The sequence below is a fragment of the Aspergillus affinis genome (assembly GCF_023601865.1).
Source record: "Aspergillus affinis strain CMG 70 chromosome Unknown NODE_39_length_258944_cov_87_149177, whole genome shotgun sequence".
In the NCBI taxonomy this organism is placed as follows: domain Eukaryota; kingdom Fungi; phylum Ascomycota; class Eurotiomycetes; order Eurotiales; family Aspergillaceae; genus Aspergillus; species Aspergillus affinis.
The window spans coordinates 89924-109767 of record NW_026515820.1 but is presented as its reverse complement, the minus strand read 5'-3'; the positions used below and the strand labels follow the sequence as shown (position 1 = coordinate 109767).

At 46.7% G+C, this 19844-nt stretch overlaps 8 protein-coding genes across 8 annotated transcripts; 5 read left to right on the top strand and 3 right to left on the bottom strand.

Moving 5' to 3' along the window:
- Window positions 1-397: 397 nt before the first annotated feature.
- On the bottom strand, window positions 398-1816 carry KD926_006919 (aldo/keto reductase; the record flags this gene model as incomplete). The annotated part of the gene is made up of 5 exons (XM_053099939.1): window positions 398-688; window positions 750-1320; window positions 1399-1479; window positions 1535-1621; window positions 1692-1816. The coding sequence occupies 5 exons, from the start codon at window positions 1814-1816 to the stop codon at window positions 398-400; spliced, it is 1155 nt and encodes a 384-aa protein (XP_052956324.1).
- Window positions 1817-2428: 612 nt separating this feature from the next.
- Window positions 2429-3586, top strand: KD926_006918 (uncharacterized protein; the record flags this gene model as incomplete). Its single annotated transcript, XM_053099938.1, has 1 exon — window positions 2429-3586. One exon carries the CDS (start codon window positions 2429-2431, stop codon window positions 3584-3586), a length of 1158 nt encoding a protein of 385 aa, XP_052956323.1.
- Window positions 3587-3747: 161 nt separating this feature from the next.
- On the bottom strand, window positions 3748-4544 carry KD926_006917 (NuoB/complex I 20 kDa subunit family protein; the record flags this gene model as incomplete). The annotated part of the gene is made up of 4 exons (XM_053099937.1): window positions 3748-3895; window positions 3956-4198; window positions 4266-4458; window positions 4514-4544. The coding sequence occupies 4 exons, from the start codon at window positions 4542-4544 to the stop codon at window positions 3748-3750; spliced, it is 615 nt and encodes a 204-aa protein (XP_052956322.1).
- Window positions 4545-6050: 1506 nt separating this feature from the next.
- On the top strand, window positions 6051-7068 carry KD926_006916 (uncharacterized protein; the record flags this gene model as incomplete). The annotated part of the gene is made up of 3 exons (XM_053099936.1): window positions 6051-6364; window positions 6421-6707; window positions 6761-7068. The coding sequence occupies 3 exons, from the start codon at window positions 6051-6053 to the stop codon at window positions 7066-7068; spliced, it is 909 nt and encodes a 302-aa protein (XP_052956321.1).
- A 709-nt stretch (window positions 7069-7777) lies between these two features.
- On the bottom strand, window positions 7778-8677 carry KD926_006915 (uncharacterized protein; the record flags this gene model as incomplete). Its single annotated transcript, XM_053099935.1, has 1 exon — window positions 7778-8677. The coding sequence occupies one exon, from the start codon at window positions 8675-8677 to the stop codon at window positions 7778-7780; it is 900 nt and encodes a 299-aa protein (XP_052956320.1).
- A 1876-nt stretch (window positions 8678-10553) lies between these two features.
- On the top strand, window positions 10554-11292 carry KD926_006914 (DJ-1/PfpI family protein; the record flags this gene model as incomplete). The annotated part of the gene is made up of 2 exons (XM_053099934.1): window positions 10554-10569; window positions 10637-11292. The coding sequence occupies 2 exons, from the start codon at window positions 10554-10556 to the stop codon at window positions 11290-11292; spliced, it is 672 nt and encodes a 223-aa protein (XP_052956319.1).
- Window positions 11293-13018: 1726 nt separating this feature from the next.
- On the top strand, window positions 13019-14704 carry KD926_006913 (F-box protein; the record flags this gene model as incomplete). The annotated part of the gene is made up of 1 exon (XM_053099933.1): window positions 13019-14704. One exon carries the CDS (start codon window positions 13019-13021, stop codon window positions 14702-14704), a length of 1686 nt encoding a protein of 561 aa, XP_052956318.1.
- Window positions 14705-15728: 1024 nt separating this feature from the next.
- KD926_006912 (intradiol ring-cleavage dioxygenase) lies at window positions 15729-19549 on the top strand (the record flags this gene model as incomplete). The annotated part of the gene is made up of 4 exons (XM_053099932.1): window positions 15729-15990; window positions 17021-17162; window positions 18659-19146; window positions 19209-19549. The coding sequence occupies 4 exons, from the start codon at window positions 15729-15731 to the stop codon at window positions 19547-19549; spliced, it is 1233 nt and encodes a 410-aa protein (XP_052956317.1).
- Between the last annotated feature and the right edge of the window lie 295 nt (window positions 19550-19844).

Here is a 19844-nt window from a genome sequence, read left to right as displayed (position 1 = left end):
GTGATCATTTACCGAGAAGTTACTGAGTATTTAATAAGGAACTATAATATACCGGCTAGGGTGTGGCTACAGCGTGGCCCAAAATTTCATATTATAGCCGGGTTGGGAAATATCCGTAAAATGAGTCACTTAAGTGACTAGCTGGGAATCTCGATTCTAGAAACACTTGTTTCTAGAAAACCATAAAAAGAATTTCGCAATCATCACTTTGTTCCATTCCAAGATTAACTTGATGGCTGTTAACGCAAATTACAGTATTTATGCTCTAGACTGCGAGGACAGGATCCCATGAAAAGAACAATATCAAATTGACTATCACATCCATATACGTCGTGGCAGTCGAGATATTCTCGTCTACATCTCTTTCAGATAGCGCTGTGACTCAACATCCTGATGACTATTTCTCTCCCTCCCGATGTCGCACAGGCCCCGGCTGCGGCGGCGCATCAATAAGCGCCGAAGCCTGCGTGAGCCAAACATCGGCGGCGGTGTTCCTGCTGTTGAACTCACGGAAGATGAAGCTCATTGGGAATCCGACCTCAAATTCCGTCGCGCCATCAATCTCATCCATATCCGCGTCCGATAGCGAGATGCTCAATGCCTCAATGTTCGCCTTTAGGTGTTCGACCTTACGCTGTCCGATAATTGGGAACACGTTAGGGGTCTTGTGCATGACATACGCAAGGGCCTATTTCCGTCAGCAAACAGAGTGCTTTTAGGTCAGAAAAAGAGGGTTGAAGGGAACATACAATAGCATGCAACGTGGTGCCCTTGCGCTCAGCAACCTTCTCCAACGCTTCTGAAATCTTAGCATCACTTTCGCTGATCTCGGCACCCCGGCCACTCCCATCACTGTTCTTCTCTTGCCTAGCGGCTCGAGTCTTGAACTTGCCACCTCCAAGCGGCGCCCACGGAGCAATCCCCATCCCCTGATCACGACACATGGGAACAATCTCTCTCTCCATGTCACGGTAGCTTGCATTCCACTTGCCCTGATACACGCTAAACGGCTTAAGGCCATGTGCGCGCGCATAATCGTTCGCCTTGACAACTACCCAGGCGGGTGTATCAGAAACACCTAAGTACAAGACTTTGCCGGATGTGACTAGGCTGTTCAGCCCGTGCATGACCTCTTCAACACTAGTTGTGAAGTCCCACCAATGCAGGTAGAGGACGTCGATGTAGTCTGTTTGGAGTTTGCGGAGAGAGTTATTAACGGAGATGATCATGGATTTGTAACTGTTGCCGACGAAGTTTGACTGCAGCGGTTCAGTGGAGCGATGAGAGGTGCGGTATCCGGTTGTGTATTTGGTCGCAATCCTTTATTAACATATCAGCATGGCGGGCCTTTGGGGGAGCAGGCGTGGAGTAGTGAAATTGGGACAAGGGAGAACGTACACCATCTGGTCGCGGCACCCACGCTTCTGCAACCACTCGCCTATCCATTTCTCACTTTCTTCATGTTGGTAGTTGTTGGCCCTATCCGTGGATTTTATTAACTCTGCCGCTTCAACAAGTGGTAGAGGATGCATACGTGTCGATGAAATTACCGCCTGCTTCGTAGAAAGCGTCGAGGAGAGCAAAAGATGCCTCCTTGTTACATTCACCCATGAACTCCTTCCTATAGTCCGGAACAGGTTAAATTCAGAATCTTTCTCAATGCCATCAAACACAGAATGAAGGGATAATACCAGGCATCGCCGAAGTTCATAGCTCCTATACATAGCGGGGACACCTTGACACCAGCCGAGGGGGAAAGGACTCGGTGGTAGCCAAGGAGGGTTGGCGGCTTAGGGGCAGGAGCGAAGATAGACATTTTAGAAATAAGTTTGGTAAGTTCAGGCTATTCACAGTTGAAAGAGTGTGTTCAGTATGATTATGACCTGCGCGAGTTGGCCTTTTATAGCACGACAGAGCGGAACGATGGCCACCAAGGTACATTCGTAATCCACTGCTGTTATGTCATCGAGAACCCTGAAAGTCTACCTTATGATCTGCCAGTCATGACGAAAAGCTATGGGGACCTGCTGTAACTCTGTAACTCCATTGGATAACTAGAGTACTCCGTATGCAGCTTACTGTGGATCCGGAGTTTATTTCCCGGGGATAAGGGTGGGTCATCAACCGGTCTCCAAAGTCATCATGGCTTCTTAAGTCCACCAGTCTGTACACAATTTGTATAGTCAAGCGCCCATTTGACAGACTACCACCGGCTATAAAGAGTTACAAAGCCGTCCAGAATTAGGTCTGCCAAAATTCCATATTTGGTGCGTAAGCAGCACGCATCTGCCGGATTCCGAGCTTATCTCCGCCGGCTGCAGCAAACAACGTCATAGACCACTAGTATATGTATATGCCCTCAGGAGCAAAAAGAACCACCGGTCCCTTCCAAACTATTACCAAATTTACCTCCCGAGCCAAAAGAAGCATGTCTTTCACCCTTCACCCACCCCCCGACTCCCTCCTGGCGCGCCACCGTCAACTCTCCCCTTCCGCCGCGATCCGGGTCTCTCCCCTCTGTCTCGGGGCCATGACCTTTGGCACCGCACACAACGAGCGCTACGGGGAGTGCACAAAAGAGGATGCATTCGGCGTACTGGATGCCTTCTACAGCAAAGGCGGCAACTTCATCGACACGGCCAACGCCTACCGCGAAGGCCAATCCGAAGAATGGCTGGGCGAGTGGATGGAAACACGCCAAAATCGAGACGACATCGTGCTTGCCACAAAGTACACGACACCGTGGCAGACGCACAACTCCAAGAAACTGCAGTCTAACTACGGTGGGAACAATGTAAAATCGATGAAATTAGGCCTGGATGCATCGCTTGCCAGATTAAAGACTTCTTATATCGACCTGTACTATGTCCATTGGTGGGATTACACTACAAGTATCCCTGAGCTCATGCATGCGCTTGATGATTTGGTCAGCTTGGGGAAGGTCTTGTATCTGGGCATTTCGGATACCCCCGCCTGGGTGGTTTCGAAAGCAAATGAATATGCCAGGCAGAAAGGGCTGCGGCAGTTTGTGGTATACCAGGGAATGTGGAACGCGACAATGCGCGACTTTGAACGCGATATTATCCCCATGTGCCGCGATGAGGGCATGGGTCTCTGTCCTTATGGGGTTTTGAACCAAGGTCGGTTCCAGACAGAGGAGGGCTTCCGGGAACGGGAGAAACACAATGATGGACGAAACTTCATTGCTACCTCGCAGCGTGACAAGGATATGTCCCGTGTTCTAGAGAAGATCGCGAATAAGAAGAATGTCGATCTGCTTCATGTCGCACTCAGCTATGTCATGGAAAAGGCGCCGTATGTATTTCCGATTGTTGGCGCCAGGAAGGTCTCGCATATCGAAGGCAGTATTGGGGGAATTGGTGTCACGTTGAGCGAAGAAGAGATTCTCGAGATTGAGTTGGTCTACGAGTTTGACTTTGGGTTCCCCCATACCTTCCTCAGCGGTACGCTGTTTGACGAGTCTAAGTCGAGAGGTGCAGATCAGCCCGGCGATTGCTGGATGATCAAGAATCTGGGAAACTTTGATTGGGTTGAGAAGCCAAAGGCGATACGGCCAAAGAATTGAGGAGTTTAAAAATGTGAATATAATCTGAGCCACAGGAACAATGCTCATCATGGGTTGGGATCGTCTTACGAGTTAACTAATTCTTTGATTTTCTACCCAAGCTAAAGAGCCAAAGAGAAAAACTGGAAGTAAGAAATATGACATTGTCGGCGACCTCCCGATTATCTTCGATACCACATTCTAGTGACCTTGGTCCTCCTCATCTTCTTCTGCAACTGAAAAATGCCATATAGGAACGCTTCCGGCGTCGGAGGGCATCCAGGAACATAAACATCCACCGGTACGATCCGATCAACACCCCTAACCACACTATAACTATAGTGATAATACCCTCCACCATTGGCACAACTACCCATACTGATGACCCACCTCGGATCCGGCATCTGGTCATAGCATTGACGAAGCGCCGGTGCCATCTTATTCGTCACCGTACCGGCAACAACCATCACATCGGACTGACGGGGAGAAGCTCGGAAGATAATGCCGAGTCGGTCCTGATCGTAGCGAGGCATGGATACGTGCATCATCTCGATGGCGCAGCAAGCGAGTCCGAAACTTAGGGGCCATAGGGATCCTTGTCGGGCCCAGTTGACAATTTGGTCGAAGGTCGTGCTATGTAGAGTTTCTGGTTAGCTGTTCTGCGATGTGATTGCTATTTCGTCTGGGATGGATTTCGTACAGAACATATTCTGCAGCATTGGACTTCTTCGGTTCTAAGGAAATGGCTGTTGAAGAGGATGGAAATTGTTTGGCTAAGGACTCGCGAGCTACGAGAGCGTTTGTAGCTGAATGCTTTTGTCGGTGGGTCTGCAAGTGTGGAATAACACGAGTGGAAGCTGAAGCCCCAGATGTAATCAAGGATGTGAAAGGCCCTTAGCAAGATAATGTTAGCAACGTAGTTTGCGAGAATTGAGTCAAGGAACCCACTTTGGATAAGGCTTAGGCACGGTCGAGACATTCTGTGATTCGTTCGTAGGCCCGGGCTTGTATATCGTCTAATGAACAGTGTAGGAGAGTAAGGCAGAAGTTTGAGCGCAGTTATTGCAAAGTTTTACAGGTGGGAGGAAGAGATCGCATTGCGGCCCTTAGTATACAAGACTAGGCCGCTGCCACCATGTGGGATTTGTCCGGTCAAGTGGGATTTCTCCGACTTGTGTCTGACCCACTATTAGAAGACCTTTACTCTGTAGCCATCAAGGGAAAAAAAAAAAAAAAAAAAAGGAAAAGAAAAGAAAGCAGCCAAAAAGGTCTTTGATTTTCACAATTAATAGATAGGGGCTATTCTTATATAGGGGGATCAGGTAATTATGGGATCGCGCAAGTGTGAAGTAAATAGCGTTGGGAAGATAAGACCCACTAGATCCATCTCGTTGGCTTGGGAGTTGCGGGAAAATCTCACCTTCCTGCAACGTTGGCATTGTCACTCACAATTATGTCCCCTGGTGCTTGCGGCAAAGACTACAGATGTGTAGAATGTGGCCGGGGATACTCAACATCTAGTCACCTTCGGCGCCATCAAGCGACTCGTGAGATCTCTCAGGCCCAGAACTCATGAGTCCCAAGGCTGATTAGTTGCCACTCAGATTCCGCAGCCCAGCGGAAGACGTGTCCATTCTGCCATCGCCAGTATCTCAGAAGGTAAAACCATGGCTTATTGTCCACGATGCGCCTTCCTGATGACAATGAACAACGTAGTGATGTTTTCCTCCGCCATTCACGAGCTTGCAAGCTCAGGGACACGCGAACATTGCCGCAGGGGCAAAAACAGGGCAGGAAACGGACGTCTTGCGACCAATGTTCCCAGGCTCACAGTTTTTGTGACGGGGATCGCCCATGCGAAGCTTGTATTGCTGCATCCTTCGATTGCTCTTACAACGTTCTAAGAAAACCGAGCCCCGCGCCTGCTGTACCCATGCAGCAGCGCTCCACGGAACCCGGAGTGTCCGCTTGGCAAACAGGACAAGGATCCACGACCCCTTCTGACAAGATATCTATTCCCTTTATCTTGAACTATACTGACCAATCATCGAGATCTTTTTTCGATTTGCATTTCATGCTGGGAGGAGAATCGGCGAGTGCTGCTGGAACCGCGGACACATTCCCGGAGTTCTGGCCATCATTATTCAACGCGTTCATAAATCCATTGGCAATGGAGCCTCAATGCCATGATATATCCTATGGATTGGACGACTCTGCTACGGTCTCTGAAACGGTTGCGCGGCTGATAACACATCTCAAACATTGCAATACAAAAACTCCCAAACATCAGCAAATTGACATTTCAGCGGCAAAATCATTCTTTTGTGCTACTCGGCTTCGTGAATACGTGCACAGCTTTTTCGACCATTCCTCGCATACAAACTGTCTCATTCATAGAGCTTCGTTTAATATAAAAACGGCATCAACGCACTTGCTGCTGGTGATCGCTTTACAGGGTGCAGTTTGCAGATCCCCTGAAGAAGCTATGGAGGCACAATATCTCTCTGATTTAGTGCATCATTCTCTTTTCGGAGGTCCTGAGTTTCGGCGGATTCTTTATAGCAAGGACCCACCATTGTCGGAGGACAACATTCAACTAGTCCAAGCGGCAATGCTCATGATGGTGCTACAAGCAGCGAGAGAGGTGTTTGACATCAACAGACGTATTCGCACCCAATGCTTCCCAGCACTAGTGTCCGTTATACGTTCATTGGGGTTGACCCGAGTACTCAACGGCACGGAGCATTATGGACAGCCAGCTATCCTCGACGACTATGTGCATCAAGAGACCCTTGTGCGGTGAGTTACAAGATAAAAGACCTTCTTTTGATAAGAACCTAACTTCTACTCAACAGAATTATTTCCTGGGCATATCTTTTTGACAGTTACATTGTTATTTATCATCGGTCGCCACCACATTTCAAAATAGTCGAAGCGAATTTCGGCCTCCCGCGACACGATGCGCTTTTTGACACGATAGACCATGCTGAATGGGAGAGTGTCATACCGAATACCGATAGATACTATTCGCCAGTCTCTCTTAAGGTAGTGGTCCAACAACTGATGGATGATCAGCCTATTCACCCGAATGAGATGCTACGTCACATTAACACTTTATTTGCGCTTTCACTAGTGCTCAGTGGTATGTAGCCCAAACTACAATTACATTCAGGGGATATGCTAATATACTGGTAGCTCTACACTCTATTCTATTCGACATCCAAGCACTGGGCAGTTTCATCTATGCTACTAACGCGTTGATTCCCATTGAACGTGCATTAGACAGATGGAAGGAACTATACGATATGTTTTATCCTGATTTCCGGACGTCAAAGGCATCGAGATCCGGGTTCATGATCCACAGTCTCGAGTTTTGGTGGTTAGCGAAACGGTTCGTTCAACGGCCTGATGTAGCTTTGAATGGCGAAAATTTTGCTGCGGATTTCATCAAAAGCTTCCATGGCATTGTTCAAGAACTGAAGGCCTCGAATGAAGATGGATGAGCCCCGGTATATATCGTCAGGCACGGTGGTGTTGTTAAATTCGACCTGAGAAATATAATTGATAATCACTGTGGATTTTATCGTGAAGATTGGAATAAAATTAGTGGACTGGGTGGGACTCATGAAATACAACATGATAAATTACGCTGGAAATATAACAGTTTCAATTAACCACAACATGAGTAAAAAAGAGTATTAGTTATAATCTTGAAGGACTAAGCTTGAAAACAACTCAAATATAAGATACAATTAAGGCTCATTACCGAAACATCAAACGTTGCTTCGTATCCGAGAATCCAAGTTGAACCTTCGTTGACTTAGCTGTTGTTTCCATCCCACTGACCGTGACATGTTCATCTTCCGAAAAAAGATGAGAATCAAGTCCATTGTACAGAAGCGCCAAGCTTGATGACTTCCAGAGCTTCAGCTTAGCACCCTTGTTGGTAAGCATAGTCGAAACCCAAAAGAATATAGTAGTCCCATAACTACTACAGGAAGAGACAAAAAAGCCCAGTCAACCGCAACATAGACCTCAGAGACAAAAAAGTAGTGCCTTTCACAGTGGAGTTGCTCCCTTCGATGTTGTATTTTGTCAAGGAAGTGGCGACCTTAGGTAGTATCATCTCCAGACCGGTATCCAAAATTCGGGACAACGTGTATGTGCCGTTTTGTTCATTCTTGGGTCCCCAGCCCTGCCATGAATCGGTTGTCATGTTACCGCCGTAGAACGTATAATTTGTTCTTCCTTCGAGAGCTTCAACAAAGACGATCGGGTTTTATCTAGTGGGCAGAAGGCAAATTGATCGGAATCTTTCAATGCTAGGCCAAAAGCCCAAGTATTGCCCACGGTGTTGTTGAAAGTAATTTCTTCAAGGTCTAGGGTGTCATTTATTGTTCCTCTCCAGCAAGTCATGTCGCTCGTTATATTATCCAGACCTTCGTATTTTCCATAGTCCACTTTATGAAGAAAACTCTCACCGTAAGAGATTGCCGAGACATTGAGTGAAGGAGCACCCTCTGACACTGACACATTGTATGTCCGAGAGCACATAGATATGACACATTCCGTAGCTTTTTTGACATAAAGGTATTCTTCGGGGTTTGGCAGCGCAGTATCCTCCGCCATGATAACATTGAAATCTAGTTCTGCATGCTCAAGAACTATCAATGGATTTCTTACGCCCAAGAATTCATGATGATCGTTTTCGATACTTTCTTTCAACACCTCCTCGCCCCGGGCTGCCCATATGACATCCTTCGGGACATGCATCTTGTATTGGTACAGGTAGCTGATCTCATGGTTGGGTCGGACTTCAATGGGACTCTTCGATCTCGATCCATGTGGCAGCTTCACATGGCAGGAAGTAAGTTGAGATTTCGAGCTGCTAATATCAACATCCACCTCGGTGCAGCCAACGAGCTCCGCATCGGCGGTAACATCAGCACATTTACTGCACCACCCAGCCGATTGAAAACTAGACCACGTGCAGTTTCCTGAAGGGCACGTGGGAGAATAGTCGAGGCGGCTCGAAGCCAGAAGTGTTATAAGAGCGCCCAGTGAGATTAACAAGCGTCCTTTGGGGTTCTTCAAGACGGCAATGCATTCCATAGGTCCCCGACTAGCGTTATCGATGGGTTGGAGATCATGCAAGGGCCTGGGACCTTCTTGAAACCAGATCCATTTCAATTGACTGATTGACGCTCCGATCGCACACAACAATGAAGGCTTAGCCGCGGTAGCCAGCACTGAAACTATTGTGTTGAGACTCAATCCGTGAGGTAGATCAGGTGATGCACGTTGATCATAAACTCCAAGAAGACAAAGAATTGTTATGAAGCACAGCACACTGAAGACAACTGCCAAACCTTCCCAGAACCATGAATCCAGATCTAACGAGTCCCATATTGAGGTTTTGGGTCGATTGGTTGTTTCCGATGGTTGAGGACTCTCGTTGCGAGCGAGTAATCCAATATCGGCGCTCTTGTTTGATTTGCTAAACGTGTCGTAACATAAGAAGTACAAAAATGTTTTGGAGTAGGATTCTTAGGAAAATTCCAAATTGAAGTCTTAATGTCGCCGCGGATATAGACTAGAAATAAGCCCTTACTACTAGGGGTTGACCCTTTTTAGTGTAGCGGTAATTTTTCTGCAACACTTAAGATAGACTAAATCAGAAAAGAGTGATTAGAAAAAGAAAAGAAAGCAAGAAAAAAGAGAAAAAAACGCTCAAAAAAGCAACGAAGCAACACTTCCACTGATAAATTACAAAATATTAATGGGGCGATTCACTCTTCTTATGACAGCCTCGTGACCTCGGTGGGGAGGGAGACAATCCTCCAAGCTCTACACTGTAGGCGAGCCTGTTTTTGGCCCCCAAGGAGGCTACAACTTAGCGTCTAGTTAATATCTTCCCGAATCCATCGCGCATCCTAAGCCCCTTTGAATTTGTCTTTAACTTCTAACGATGTTGATTCATAAAGTTTGATTATTAGTCTTTCTGTCCCAATTCCCAATAACTAAGGTCACGGGTAATATTAGAGACATCGCTGTGTCTGTCCTTCAAACGGGAACTAATAACATTCGTTCTAACCTATCGAGTAACCAAGAACTATAGCCCGTGAATTATCATCTACATTGCGGAGCAGCTAAGCATCTAAATCCAATCCTGCCCGAAACACTTCTCGAGGCTCAATTCATTCTATTGGCTCCACAGACTAATAAGCCGAAGTCGGAAACAGATTCCGATCAGTTTCCCTTTTATCAACCAGCAGAGTAGCTTGGATGGGATCTTAGAGCGAGCCATTGTCGTTTCACTTCAGTAAACCATGGTCCAGGGTCTCGTACATTGGCCTGTGGGTCTCAGGCTTGAGATAACTCTGCGCTGCTGAGCGTCGTTGTTGGAACAATCTGTCAACCAATGGAACTGGAGCCTGTGCTTTCGGGCCATCCATCAAGAGTTATCAGGAAGCTCAGATGAATTGGCGAGTTCACGCTTCGGGTTTCACACTCTTGATGATACATTCGTAGCTGTTTAGTCTCTTCAATGACCAGAGAAGAGGTTGAGATGTGGAGCGACGAATATCATTTTGATTTTCTTTTCTTGGTCTCTTGACTGTATACCTCCAAAATTCTATCTCGGATGATTGTCTAGTGTGAAGGCCCATTTATGTGCAATAAAGATCACGAAGGATCGCCCATACAAGCCGTGATTGGCGGTGATTTGGGCTGATCCGCGCCCTTTCGGATGCATCTCAAACCGATGGCCGAATAAGCACCGTGCCCTTCCATCGCTTTCCTTGCGATCGAAAACAGATCTCACTCACAGAACCTTCTGATGTGGTGATAGTTTCCTTTTTCCAGCCCGACCGGGTAATTATACTTTAGTAAGGCGGTCGACCGATCGTCGATCGATCTATTTAACCTGGGGCTTGCGACCCGCCTGTTTTTCATGATAAATTAGTTTCATTCAAGAACGCATTACAAAATGACAACAACATCTAGTAAGTTACTTGCTTGCGCGATTGAAAAATCACCTTGAAGTATTCCTCACCTAACCACAAATTCAAGACACGGATCATCTCTCCTCGCCTCTTTGCATTGGCATTCTTCTGTTCCCCGGCTTCCAAGCGCTCGATGCATTCGGTCCTCTAGATTGTATCAACGTGCTCTCATGGACGCACGATGTGAAGCTAGCCGTGATTGCACCGAGTTTAAACCCTGTTTCAACAAAATCGCCCATGTCCCCAAACGCTCTCGGACAAAACATCGTACCGACTCACACGTTTGAAACGGCTCCACCCCTAGACGTCCTCCTCGTGCCTGGCGGCCTTGGCACCCGCGGCTCAAGCGCCCCAGTTCAAGGAGCCATCGAGTTCATCAAATCTGTATATCCGTCGCTGAAGTACTTGATAACTGTATGTACCGGGTCAGGACTGGCTGCACGGTCTGGAGTGCTGGATGGACGGAAGGCCACTACGAATAAAAAGGCCTGGGAAGAGATAACACGTTTAGCACCGAATGTCAACTGGGTGTCCCGGGCGCGGTGGGTAAGGGATGGAAATATCTGGACTTCGTCCGGGGTCAGTGCAGGTATTGATGTCACTCTTGCCTGGATCGAAGAGGTCTATGGGAGAGATGTGGCGGGTAGGATAGCGGACGGGATGGAGTACACTCGGCATATGGATGCTAGTTTTGATCCATTCGCTGATAAGTATGGGCTGTAATGATTTCTGCGGTCAGGGGAACTCTTTCGTGTTGTAATAGTGGGTACAGGGATCTCTATGTTATCTTAAACTCGATCGTTGAATTAGTGCTATGAAGTGGTGACGAATTGTGACGATAACAACAAGAAAATAAGGCACGAAGTACGATCGTTCTGCTGTGATCGACAATAGCCTATCGGAGCTAGGTGTCGTTGGTTATGTCGAATTAAGATTTAATTGTAATAGCCTGAGTGTGGCAATTGTTGATCTTTACTGGCCTAGAATCCGACAAAGTAGGTAGCTTTTGATTTTTTTTTTTTTTCTAAAGCTTGCCATCGCTCACTAATGCACACGTAGACAGAGGTAAGTTGACTGTGCCTAGGAGCCCATCGAGACATCATGCACGAGTCAATCATATCATACATTCAGTAGAACTATCCGCCTCTTACACTTTGATAGTTTTGTAGAACCTACACTTTATCCAAACCTAACCAACTCCAACCCACAATAGACGCAAATAAGCTTTTCGGGGGCGTGTGAGAGTAAACTAATCCCTAAATCGAGCCATCGCCCAGGCAACAAATATAGGGAAGACTCATCGGTCTCAGCTTGCCATTTAATTGGAAATGCGACCAAGAGCGAGAAACAGTCAGGGTCCTTTCTTACGTGGACTCAAGGCGGAAACATTCTCATTGATAATTATAGCAAAGTAGGCAGGTAAGCTTCATCCTGAAGACAAGCGATGAAATCCGAATGGTTAAAGTGGTAATTGATCTACCACCACGGATATCATCACTGTTTGAGTTTAAGAAGGATGACGTACGATCAACCGGGGAAATGGCCTGGATGGAATAGGCTATCACATTCCTATTATTAGAGTGTGTCAATCGCTTGGCAGTCATGACCTACTGCTTTTAATAAGAAGCAGTCCAATAGGGGTGCGTGAACAGGGATCTGAGTGTTACCCATCTGTATGATGATATCGCCTGCATAAGAACGATGGAACTCGTCTAAATCGTATAACTGTTGTGCCAAGCTATGAATCCTTCTGACAAGACTGATTCGTGTGACGGAGGTGGAGCTCTGGCGGTAAGGATAATCCACCCACTCATCCATAAGCACTTTAATTCCCTTTCCCTTCTCTTTTTAAATTTTGTGGTCCTGTCAACTGTAACATTGCGGTCTAGAGAAATTGAACGGTGGCGCCGTGGAGGCAATGGGATGGCTAGAACAGAGTTTTCCAAGAGTTATGAGTTATGCCCCAGAAGATGGAACCACCCGATCAACTGACAACAGGGCAGTCCAGAAACACAAAGACCGATGCACGGAGAGGGGTTGGGTATCCACACATGACTTCAATTTTACTGAGTCCAGAGCGGTGTTAATGTCGATCACCGATTTGGTCCACGAATCCCACGGAGGCACCAACATAACGCAGTTGCAGCATGGCTTGGCGCCCCGATCTGTCTCCTTGTCAACGTCAACAGGGAATGGAAATTACGGCTGCACCTGTCCGATTTCTGTCCAACGCTAAGATCGACCGCTCTTCCGTGGTTCGCTGCTTGCCGAGGTCTAAGAGCGCCGCAACGAGCCACCACATGACCGTTGTTTGTTGAAAAGGGGATCGATCCCCTTTTCCCCGTCGAGGGACACAAAACGGATGTTTTCTCCTTTTCTCTATTTTCTTTCTGTTCTTCTCGCATTGGAATTTCGCCTCTGGTGAGCTAAATCTTTGGATCAACGCATTATGACACTCCTTGCTCAGCCAGTCATGGCTACGATGCTGCCGGTGGAAATTATTCAATCGATTCTTCTCTACATGGACATTGAAACATACCTCGCTGCGCGTTTGACGTGTAAATCCTGGAGATACGCGGCGTCCACTTCGCTCATGACATACAAAACCGTGCAGCAAATCCCCGTCGCGCTACCACCAACAATCCGCGAACTGAGTGAGAATGAATGGGGCACCTATCTCGACCAGATCGGGCGGATCAATCTATTGGGGTTCCGGAATCACGTGGAGAGGACAGTGACATCTCGAAGCCGGACAAATACCTGGACGGCGCCTGCAACAGCAAGACTGGGATACCGAGGTCGGGGAGCCGTTAGATCGAAGGGATCGCCGGGAGTCGTGGACGAGAATGAAATCAAACAACGGCTACTCCAATTTCCACTGGCTTCGTCACTCTATCCCCTTTGGACGTCAGTCTGTCGCGCATTGTCCGACGGGTGCAACGATAGGTGGATGATGAAACAACAGCAGAGTGCGCAGCCGCATCTTGCTCTCTCTACTGATGGCCGCATTCTGGCTATAGGATTCGGTAAAAGGATCCAGGTGTTTAGCGCTTTGGACGACAATTGTGCAAAGAATGAATCCTCCGTCGAGTATCTGATCAAGGATGATGTCCACGGAATCATTGAATCACTAGAATTCGAAGAAAATGACAAGCTGCTCCGACTCGTTATTGGGCAACAACCGAGCCGAGTCCGTTATCTAGGTCTACCATCACAAGCCTCAGAGAAGGCTGATATGAGCTACTGGCGCAAATGCATTGATCGTATTTATCTGGATTCGATCGAACTAGCAAGGCATCTCAGTCGATCAAGCACGACAAGATTAGTGCTGACCGGCTTACGACTTCTTCCAATCTCCGAGGAAACTGGCAATATGTCAGGCTCAGGAAGCGAAGTACACCGGCAGTTCACGGCATGTCTTCAAACCGGACATATAGATTCCTACTGTATGGGATCGATATCATTCTTCCATACCGTAGACGTCAGCGGCATGCTTTCCGCAAGCATCGACCGCCTTCTCCCATCGAAGCAGTTCCAGCCATACACCGCGAAATCTCGTAAACACTCTAAAGCGGAACAGTCGACTGTCCCAGCTCATTCTCTTCCATGCGCCACTGTCAACCCAGAATACACCTACAGCTACGGTGACGATGCTCCTCGAAAAGACTACCAACTTACAAACATACCGCGCTGGGACCACATCAACCTACCATCAGCCACCTGCGATGCCCCGCAACTAGCCATTTCAGACGACAGCCGCATACTAGTAGTCTACGAACCGTGCGCCTCACCCAAGGGCCAAGGCGGCTCGGTGTATGTCTATAACATCGAACCATGCATACCCATCTACCAGCCGTTTCCCCGCACAAAACCCCAGAATCAAGTTGATTGGTCGATTTTCGGACAAGACTTTGGCGGGTTGGGCCTGTGCTTCGTGTTCAGTGCGGCCTTTGACATGATCAAGTCCAAAATGACTGACGTCATTCCTTCGTGGCCTTTCCTTTTGGACAGGATTGATGCGGATATTAATAACTTGAAAGTTACGCGTGACACAGGCGAGGGCCTGAATGACTGCTACATTATTACCGCTAAATCTGCAGAGGGGGATATCGAGTGGAAATCGAATCGCAGTTAGAGATTACGAGACAAATAACGAACATAACGGCCACGGACGAAGATATGGGATCTGAAGGTTTTCTGTTTAGCCAATATTGCATGTATACTTCGCGAGGGATTGTAGTACAGCATAGCCTATTTCTTTACACAACTTTTTCTCAATTTTCCAGCCAGTAAGCCAGGCGTCACTGTCACTGCGATCGGACAACCGCCGGAAGCCCCGGGTACATCGCACTTCCCCTCATTCTTAATAATGCAGACAGGGATGTTGCTATTAATGGGCTGACTAAGGAGCTCAATAGGTCACTCGATTTCTGACCTACTCCGGTGTAAAACCGTCTGCTGATCATGACATTTGCAGTTTCTTGTCGCGTTCTGGTTTAACAGCGGGTTTCCTCGAACATTTCAAATTGCTCGGAAGAAATCGGACATTCATCCACTAGATCCGATTTGGCATTTATTGCCTCAGGCAGAGCTTGCCTGATACATTGAATAGCTATGCACGTGTTAATAGATGATAGAACAAAATGCTGTATAGAATGAACCTTTCTTTTTATCGCCTAGCTGCTCGCTCAACCTAATTCATAGCTCTAGGTGACTTGTAAAAGGTTTGATAAACGCTATGTTCAGTAAGGGGTATAGAATCTCCCGAGCTACACGCGAAAACATACCAGAATACATTCCTTATGCCAATGCGACATTTTTCTCAAGTCAGATATATCTCTCTAAAATATGAACGTTGCAAGATTTGGGGGTGAAACATGATGATTGCACTTTCCACTTTCTGTCATATCAATAATGAAATGTCTAGGTTCAGCGAAATCACTCTCCGTAAGCTCGAGCGTACTGAGCTTTCCGTGGAAGATCATACCTACCTTCTTCTCGCCCTCTAGTTTGAGAAACCTTACAGAGAGATAAGGATGAGGCAAGCTGTTTTCATCTCTGAGATAAAACAAGATAGCATTCCAGCAGTGATAAGCTCCGCATCCAGTACGAAAAATTCTTTACCTTCTTGTTGAACAATATGACGATCTCTTACACTTATGATTAAGAATGGATCCACAAAACATCGTGAACCCCAATCATCGGAGACAGTTCATAATTTCGCTGCTCGGGTTTTCCAAGACGAAGTTCAGGACTTGTTGAATACATCGAATCTTCGGAGCACCCCCACCCTCTTTGGCCGGGATACCCAGAAGCAGGGCGATAACCTCGAGAATCCTGGAGGATATTTGAATATCATCGCCATGTCCAAAATACCCGGAGAGCCTGTCACTGAGCATACTGATCTAAGCGATGCGGGAGGTATGTTTATCAAGAGGTCACTTATGGGAATATTGGAGTAAGGCTGCTTTCCGCAAGCGATAGAAGAACAATTAACCTAGGATTTACAGAGATATACATTCTTGTGGCTGGTACATGCTAGAGGTATACCCGGATAAAGTGATCTATGACCGTTCTACCCGCACTGTGTATGATTGCTCTGTCTCAACTACCTTTTCAATTCCTAAGCTTACATTGTTCCAGTTCCATGACTTGCCTTGCACACTCCCAAAAGCGCGATCCAAACCGTCTAACTCATGGCTTTACCGAAGACAATCCTATTTTACACGCATTTGGAGAAAACGTATGGTGGTTTTGATACTCTCGCGAGGCTTCGGTGCAAAGGGTCTATTTCTTTCTCGGCTAGCTCTGCTCTGCCGTTGCGAGGTCCGGGGAACAGCTACGGTTTTATCTCTTGTGGGGCGTCATTCCATATTCACGTTCAATCGAATTTTGTATTCATGTCATCAGAACAAAGGCAACGGTCTCTGACGTGAATCTCCTGGCATCTAGCCGCAGAAGTCTATCTCTATTTGCTGTGATGGACATGGTTTTCATTTAGCATTTTAAGTTGCTTTTCGCAGTTAATCTCTAATTAATGGCAATCATGCAATTTGATGCAACCCGAATTTGATAAAACCCACCCATGATATAAGGAAGCTAAACTGCAGGATATAGTCGTTTAAACATTCTCATGCCGAATCATACCGGTCAAGGAATGTCTGAAGACTCGTTGAAATGTAGTACGAAATCAACATATTAGGATCTCTCGGGGGCTTTTAAGCCACTAGGACCCAAATCCGCCTTAAACGCCCCCTATTTTTACGAGGCACTTTGGCGGCCACGCTGTGCCTTCACTATCCAAAGCACCGGGTTCAAGAACCGCCCCCAACTCCCCTTCGATTATGGATTATAACTATGACGTGTCTTATTTCTTTTAAAAAAATGCGACTGGGAGTAACACTATACGCTCGTTTGCCCCATTTTCCGCTTCATTTTAATATTGGCGCAGTTCTTGAGACGAAACGATGCGAGCGCGAGGGTCCTCGATATGCATTCGACGAGAAAAACTCTGTCGTTCAATCAGAACCATCTTCTCTGTATACCCGAAACGGGATCAAATCTTATTACGACAACACTTTGGGTCCAGTAGCGTACTAATCGGTCCAGATAAGCATCCTGCATACCCAGGAAGGGAATCTCTTCTTGTCACGATCCCTTGTGATCAGCGGCCCGGCTTCTACTGATCAGATCCCTAAATGTACTTGGGTGGGTCATGATATGCTGTAAAGGCTAGCATAAGTCCAACGATTGTCATATGCGCATCGCTCTGTAGACCAAGATTCTCAGGTCTGATCGGCTCGTTATCATCCCCTTTTTCGAACTATTGCAAGGAGTGGCACTTTTCTTTTTTCTGCGTTCATTTTCGGAAAGTTTTCCCGGGACGAAATAAAGGAGAACAAGGGAGGATGAATAGTCGAGAAGTTCTAAGGCACAGCACATGCACCATGTCGCATAGTAAATTAAATAAAATGCTTTACCTCACGAGCTCTTCTATTTTCCCAAGTCAGACAACAATATGGGAATTCTTTCATTGACTTTATCTATCATTTTCACGCCCATGTCATAAGTTAGCCGATTGTGGCCGCGGAAGATGACTAAACCGCTTATATCATCGCCTTTCTTGGCCGATTGATTCATTGAATAAATAGACAGTATTATCGTGATATGTCGCTTGTTTTGGCGATCAGGAAGCCTCTCAAATTGCATAAATATCGGCTTCTTTATCGTGTAGTAGTTGAAACAAGACTTTCATTCAGTTGAAAACTGTTGGCCGTTTCTCTAGGCGTAATTGCTAGTAATGTTACCCATAGGAATATCGAATGATGAAGGTCTGATTCTTTCAATCTAGCTGCACACGGTGGTTTAAATACATGAAAAATTAATAAGCAATCTAGCCTGAAAAAGGCAACTAGAAGAGATATAACTTTTGAACCATGGAAATAACAGAAAAATCTGCATAATCCTCGGGGATCGGTGTTACCAATACCGATATCTGGAATAGGAAGGTTTCCTATATGACTAACGGTCACATACGGTTGACAAAAACGATCACATTCCTCGGCTGAACAATCGCTTCTCGGAAGACCCACAGTAATCTGCCACACCGATTGTCCCATAGTCACGCTCCCCCCTTGCCGACGTAAGGCAATTAAAGTCTATCAGTACTACTGCCTTGAAATAGCTATATTGAATGCAGGGTTCGGGTTCTATGTTTCCAGGAACACCAATTCATGTATGGAATTGTGATCCATGCTAGGGCATTTGGGCATGTGTCAGACCTTACAGTGTGCGCGATCATAATAAGCTCTCACACTATTGATGGCAAGTATACCTTAGTCTATAAGGGATAATAACATCTTGATAGTAACGAACCTATAAATTCCCGGAATGGTACACCACGTAATGGTTGTTTGTAGGTCTACAATAATCCGAAAAATCTGCAGATTCATGCCATCATGCACTTCTTGAAATTCTTGATAATATCAACTTCTTTCATCTGTTCAGCCATTGCGCACCGGGGACCCCATCCCAGAGCAAGCAAAGCCGACCTCATCCGCCGAGGAAAGCTATCTCATCATTGCTCTAGTCACGTTGCGCGCTCCAACAAGAAGCGATGGGAACAGAGCCTCACCAAGCGGTCGGATTCCGCCACCACGTACCAAATTAAGACCGAGGCTCCCTACTACGACGCCATCCATAACGACACATGTGTTCTCACCCCGGATGTGACAACGGGTCCTTATTTATGGCCACGTTCACAGACCTTGCGACAGGATATTAGTGAGGACCAGCCAGGTATCCCGTTGTGGCTGGACATTGGGGTTATGGACATGGCAACTTGTGCGCCACTAGATGGCGTACTAGTTGATATTTGGCACGCCAATGCGACCGGCAGCTACTCGAGCTTTACTGGCATATCAGCGGATAAAACGTTCGTCGAAACTGTGCAGGAGAAGAACATAACCCGCGAGAACTCCCACGATACTGATTTGCATACTGACAATGCCACCTTTGGCCGTGGAATGTGGCCAACTAATAACAATGGTATTACGGAATTGAAGACGATTTTCCCCGGTATATCCAAAGATCAGTTTCTCTCCTGCATTCAAAATCAGTGCGCTCACGTGTGTTTCTAGGATTCTATGCTGGAAGGGCCGTTCATATCCACGTCCAAGTCCACACTGATTGGTCAATTCGGGAGAATGGCACCATGGCGGACGGAAACACTGTGAGTACGGGACAGCTTTACTTTGACGAGTCTTTGGTGGAGAGGATCATGGCCGAGGAGCCATATTCATCCCATAAGGCAGTTCAGCGTGTCACCAATGCCGAAGACCATATCGTTCCTAAGAGTTTCCAAGGAGGCTTTAGCCCCATAATGTCTGTAGTTCCTGTTGATGGGGAAGACGTGACAAAAGGAATGGTCGGATATATCACTCTCGGGGTCGATACGGAGGCGGTGCAATCTAAGAAGTGATATGTCACAGGCGCTATTGCGACTATGACATGCCAGGATGGATCAAGTTCCGAATGAAGCGCGACATATCATTTCCACGTCCCAAATTCATGTGGCTCGAGCGTTCAAGCAAATTGTAAATCAATTTTTTGGATTCAATTTTTCTTTTTTCAAGTTTTAGCCTAGTTCGCGAGATATCATCGAATAGTCAAACTGCTAGTGTACTTTATAGTACTCCGTATACTGCTTTCTATTCCTCATGTCTCCTTCGATGCTCCTTGTCTTCCACCAGACTCGCGTCCCAACGAGAACCTAT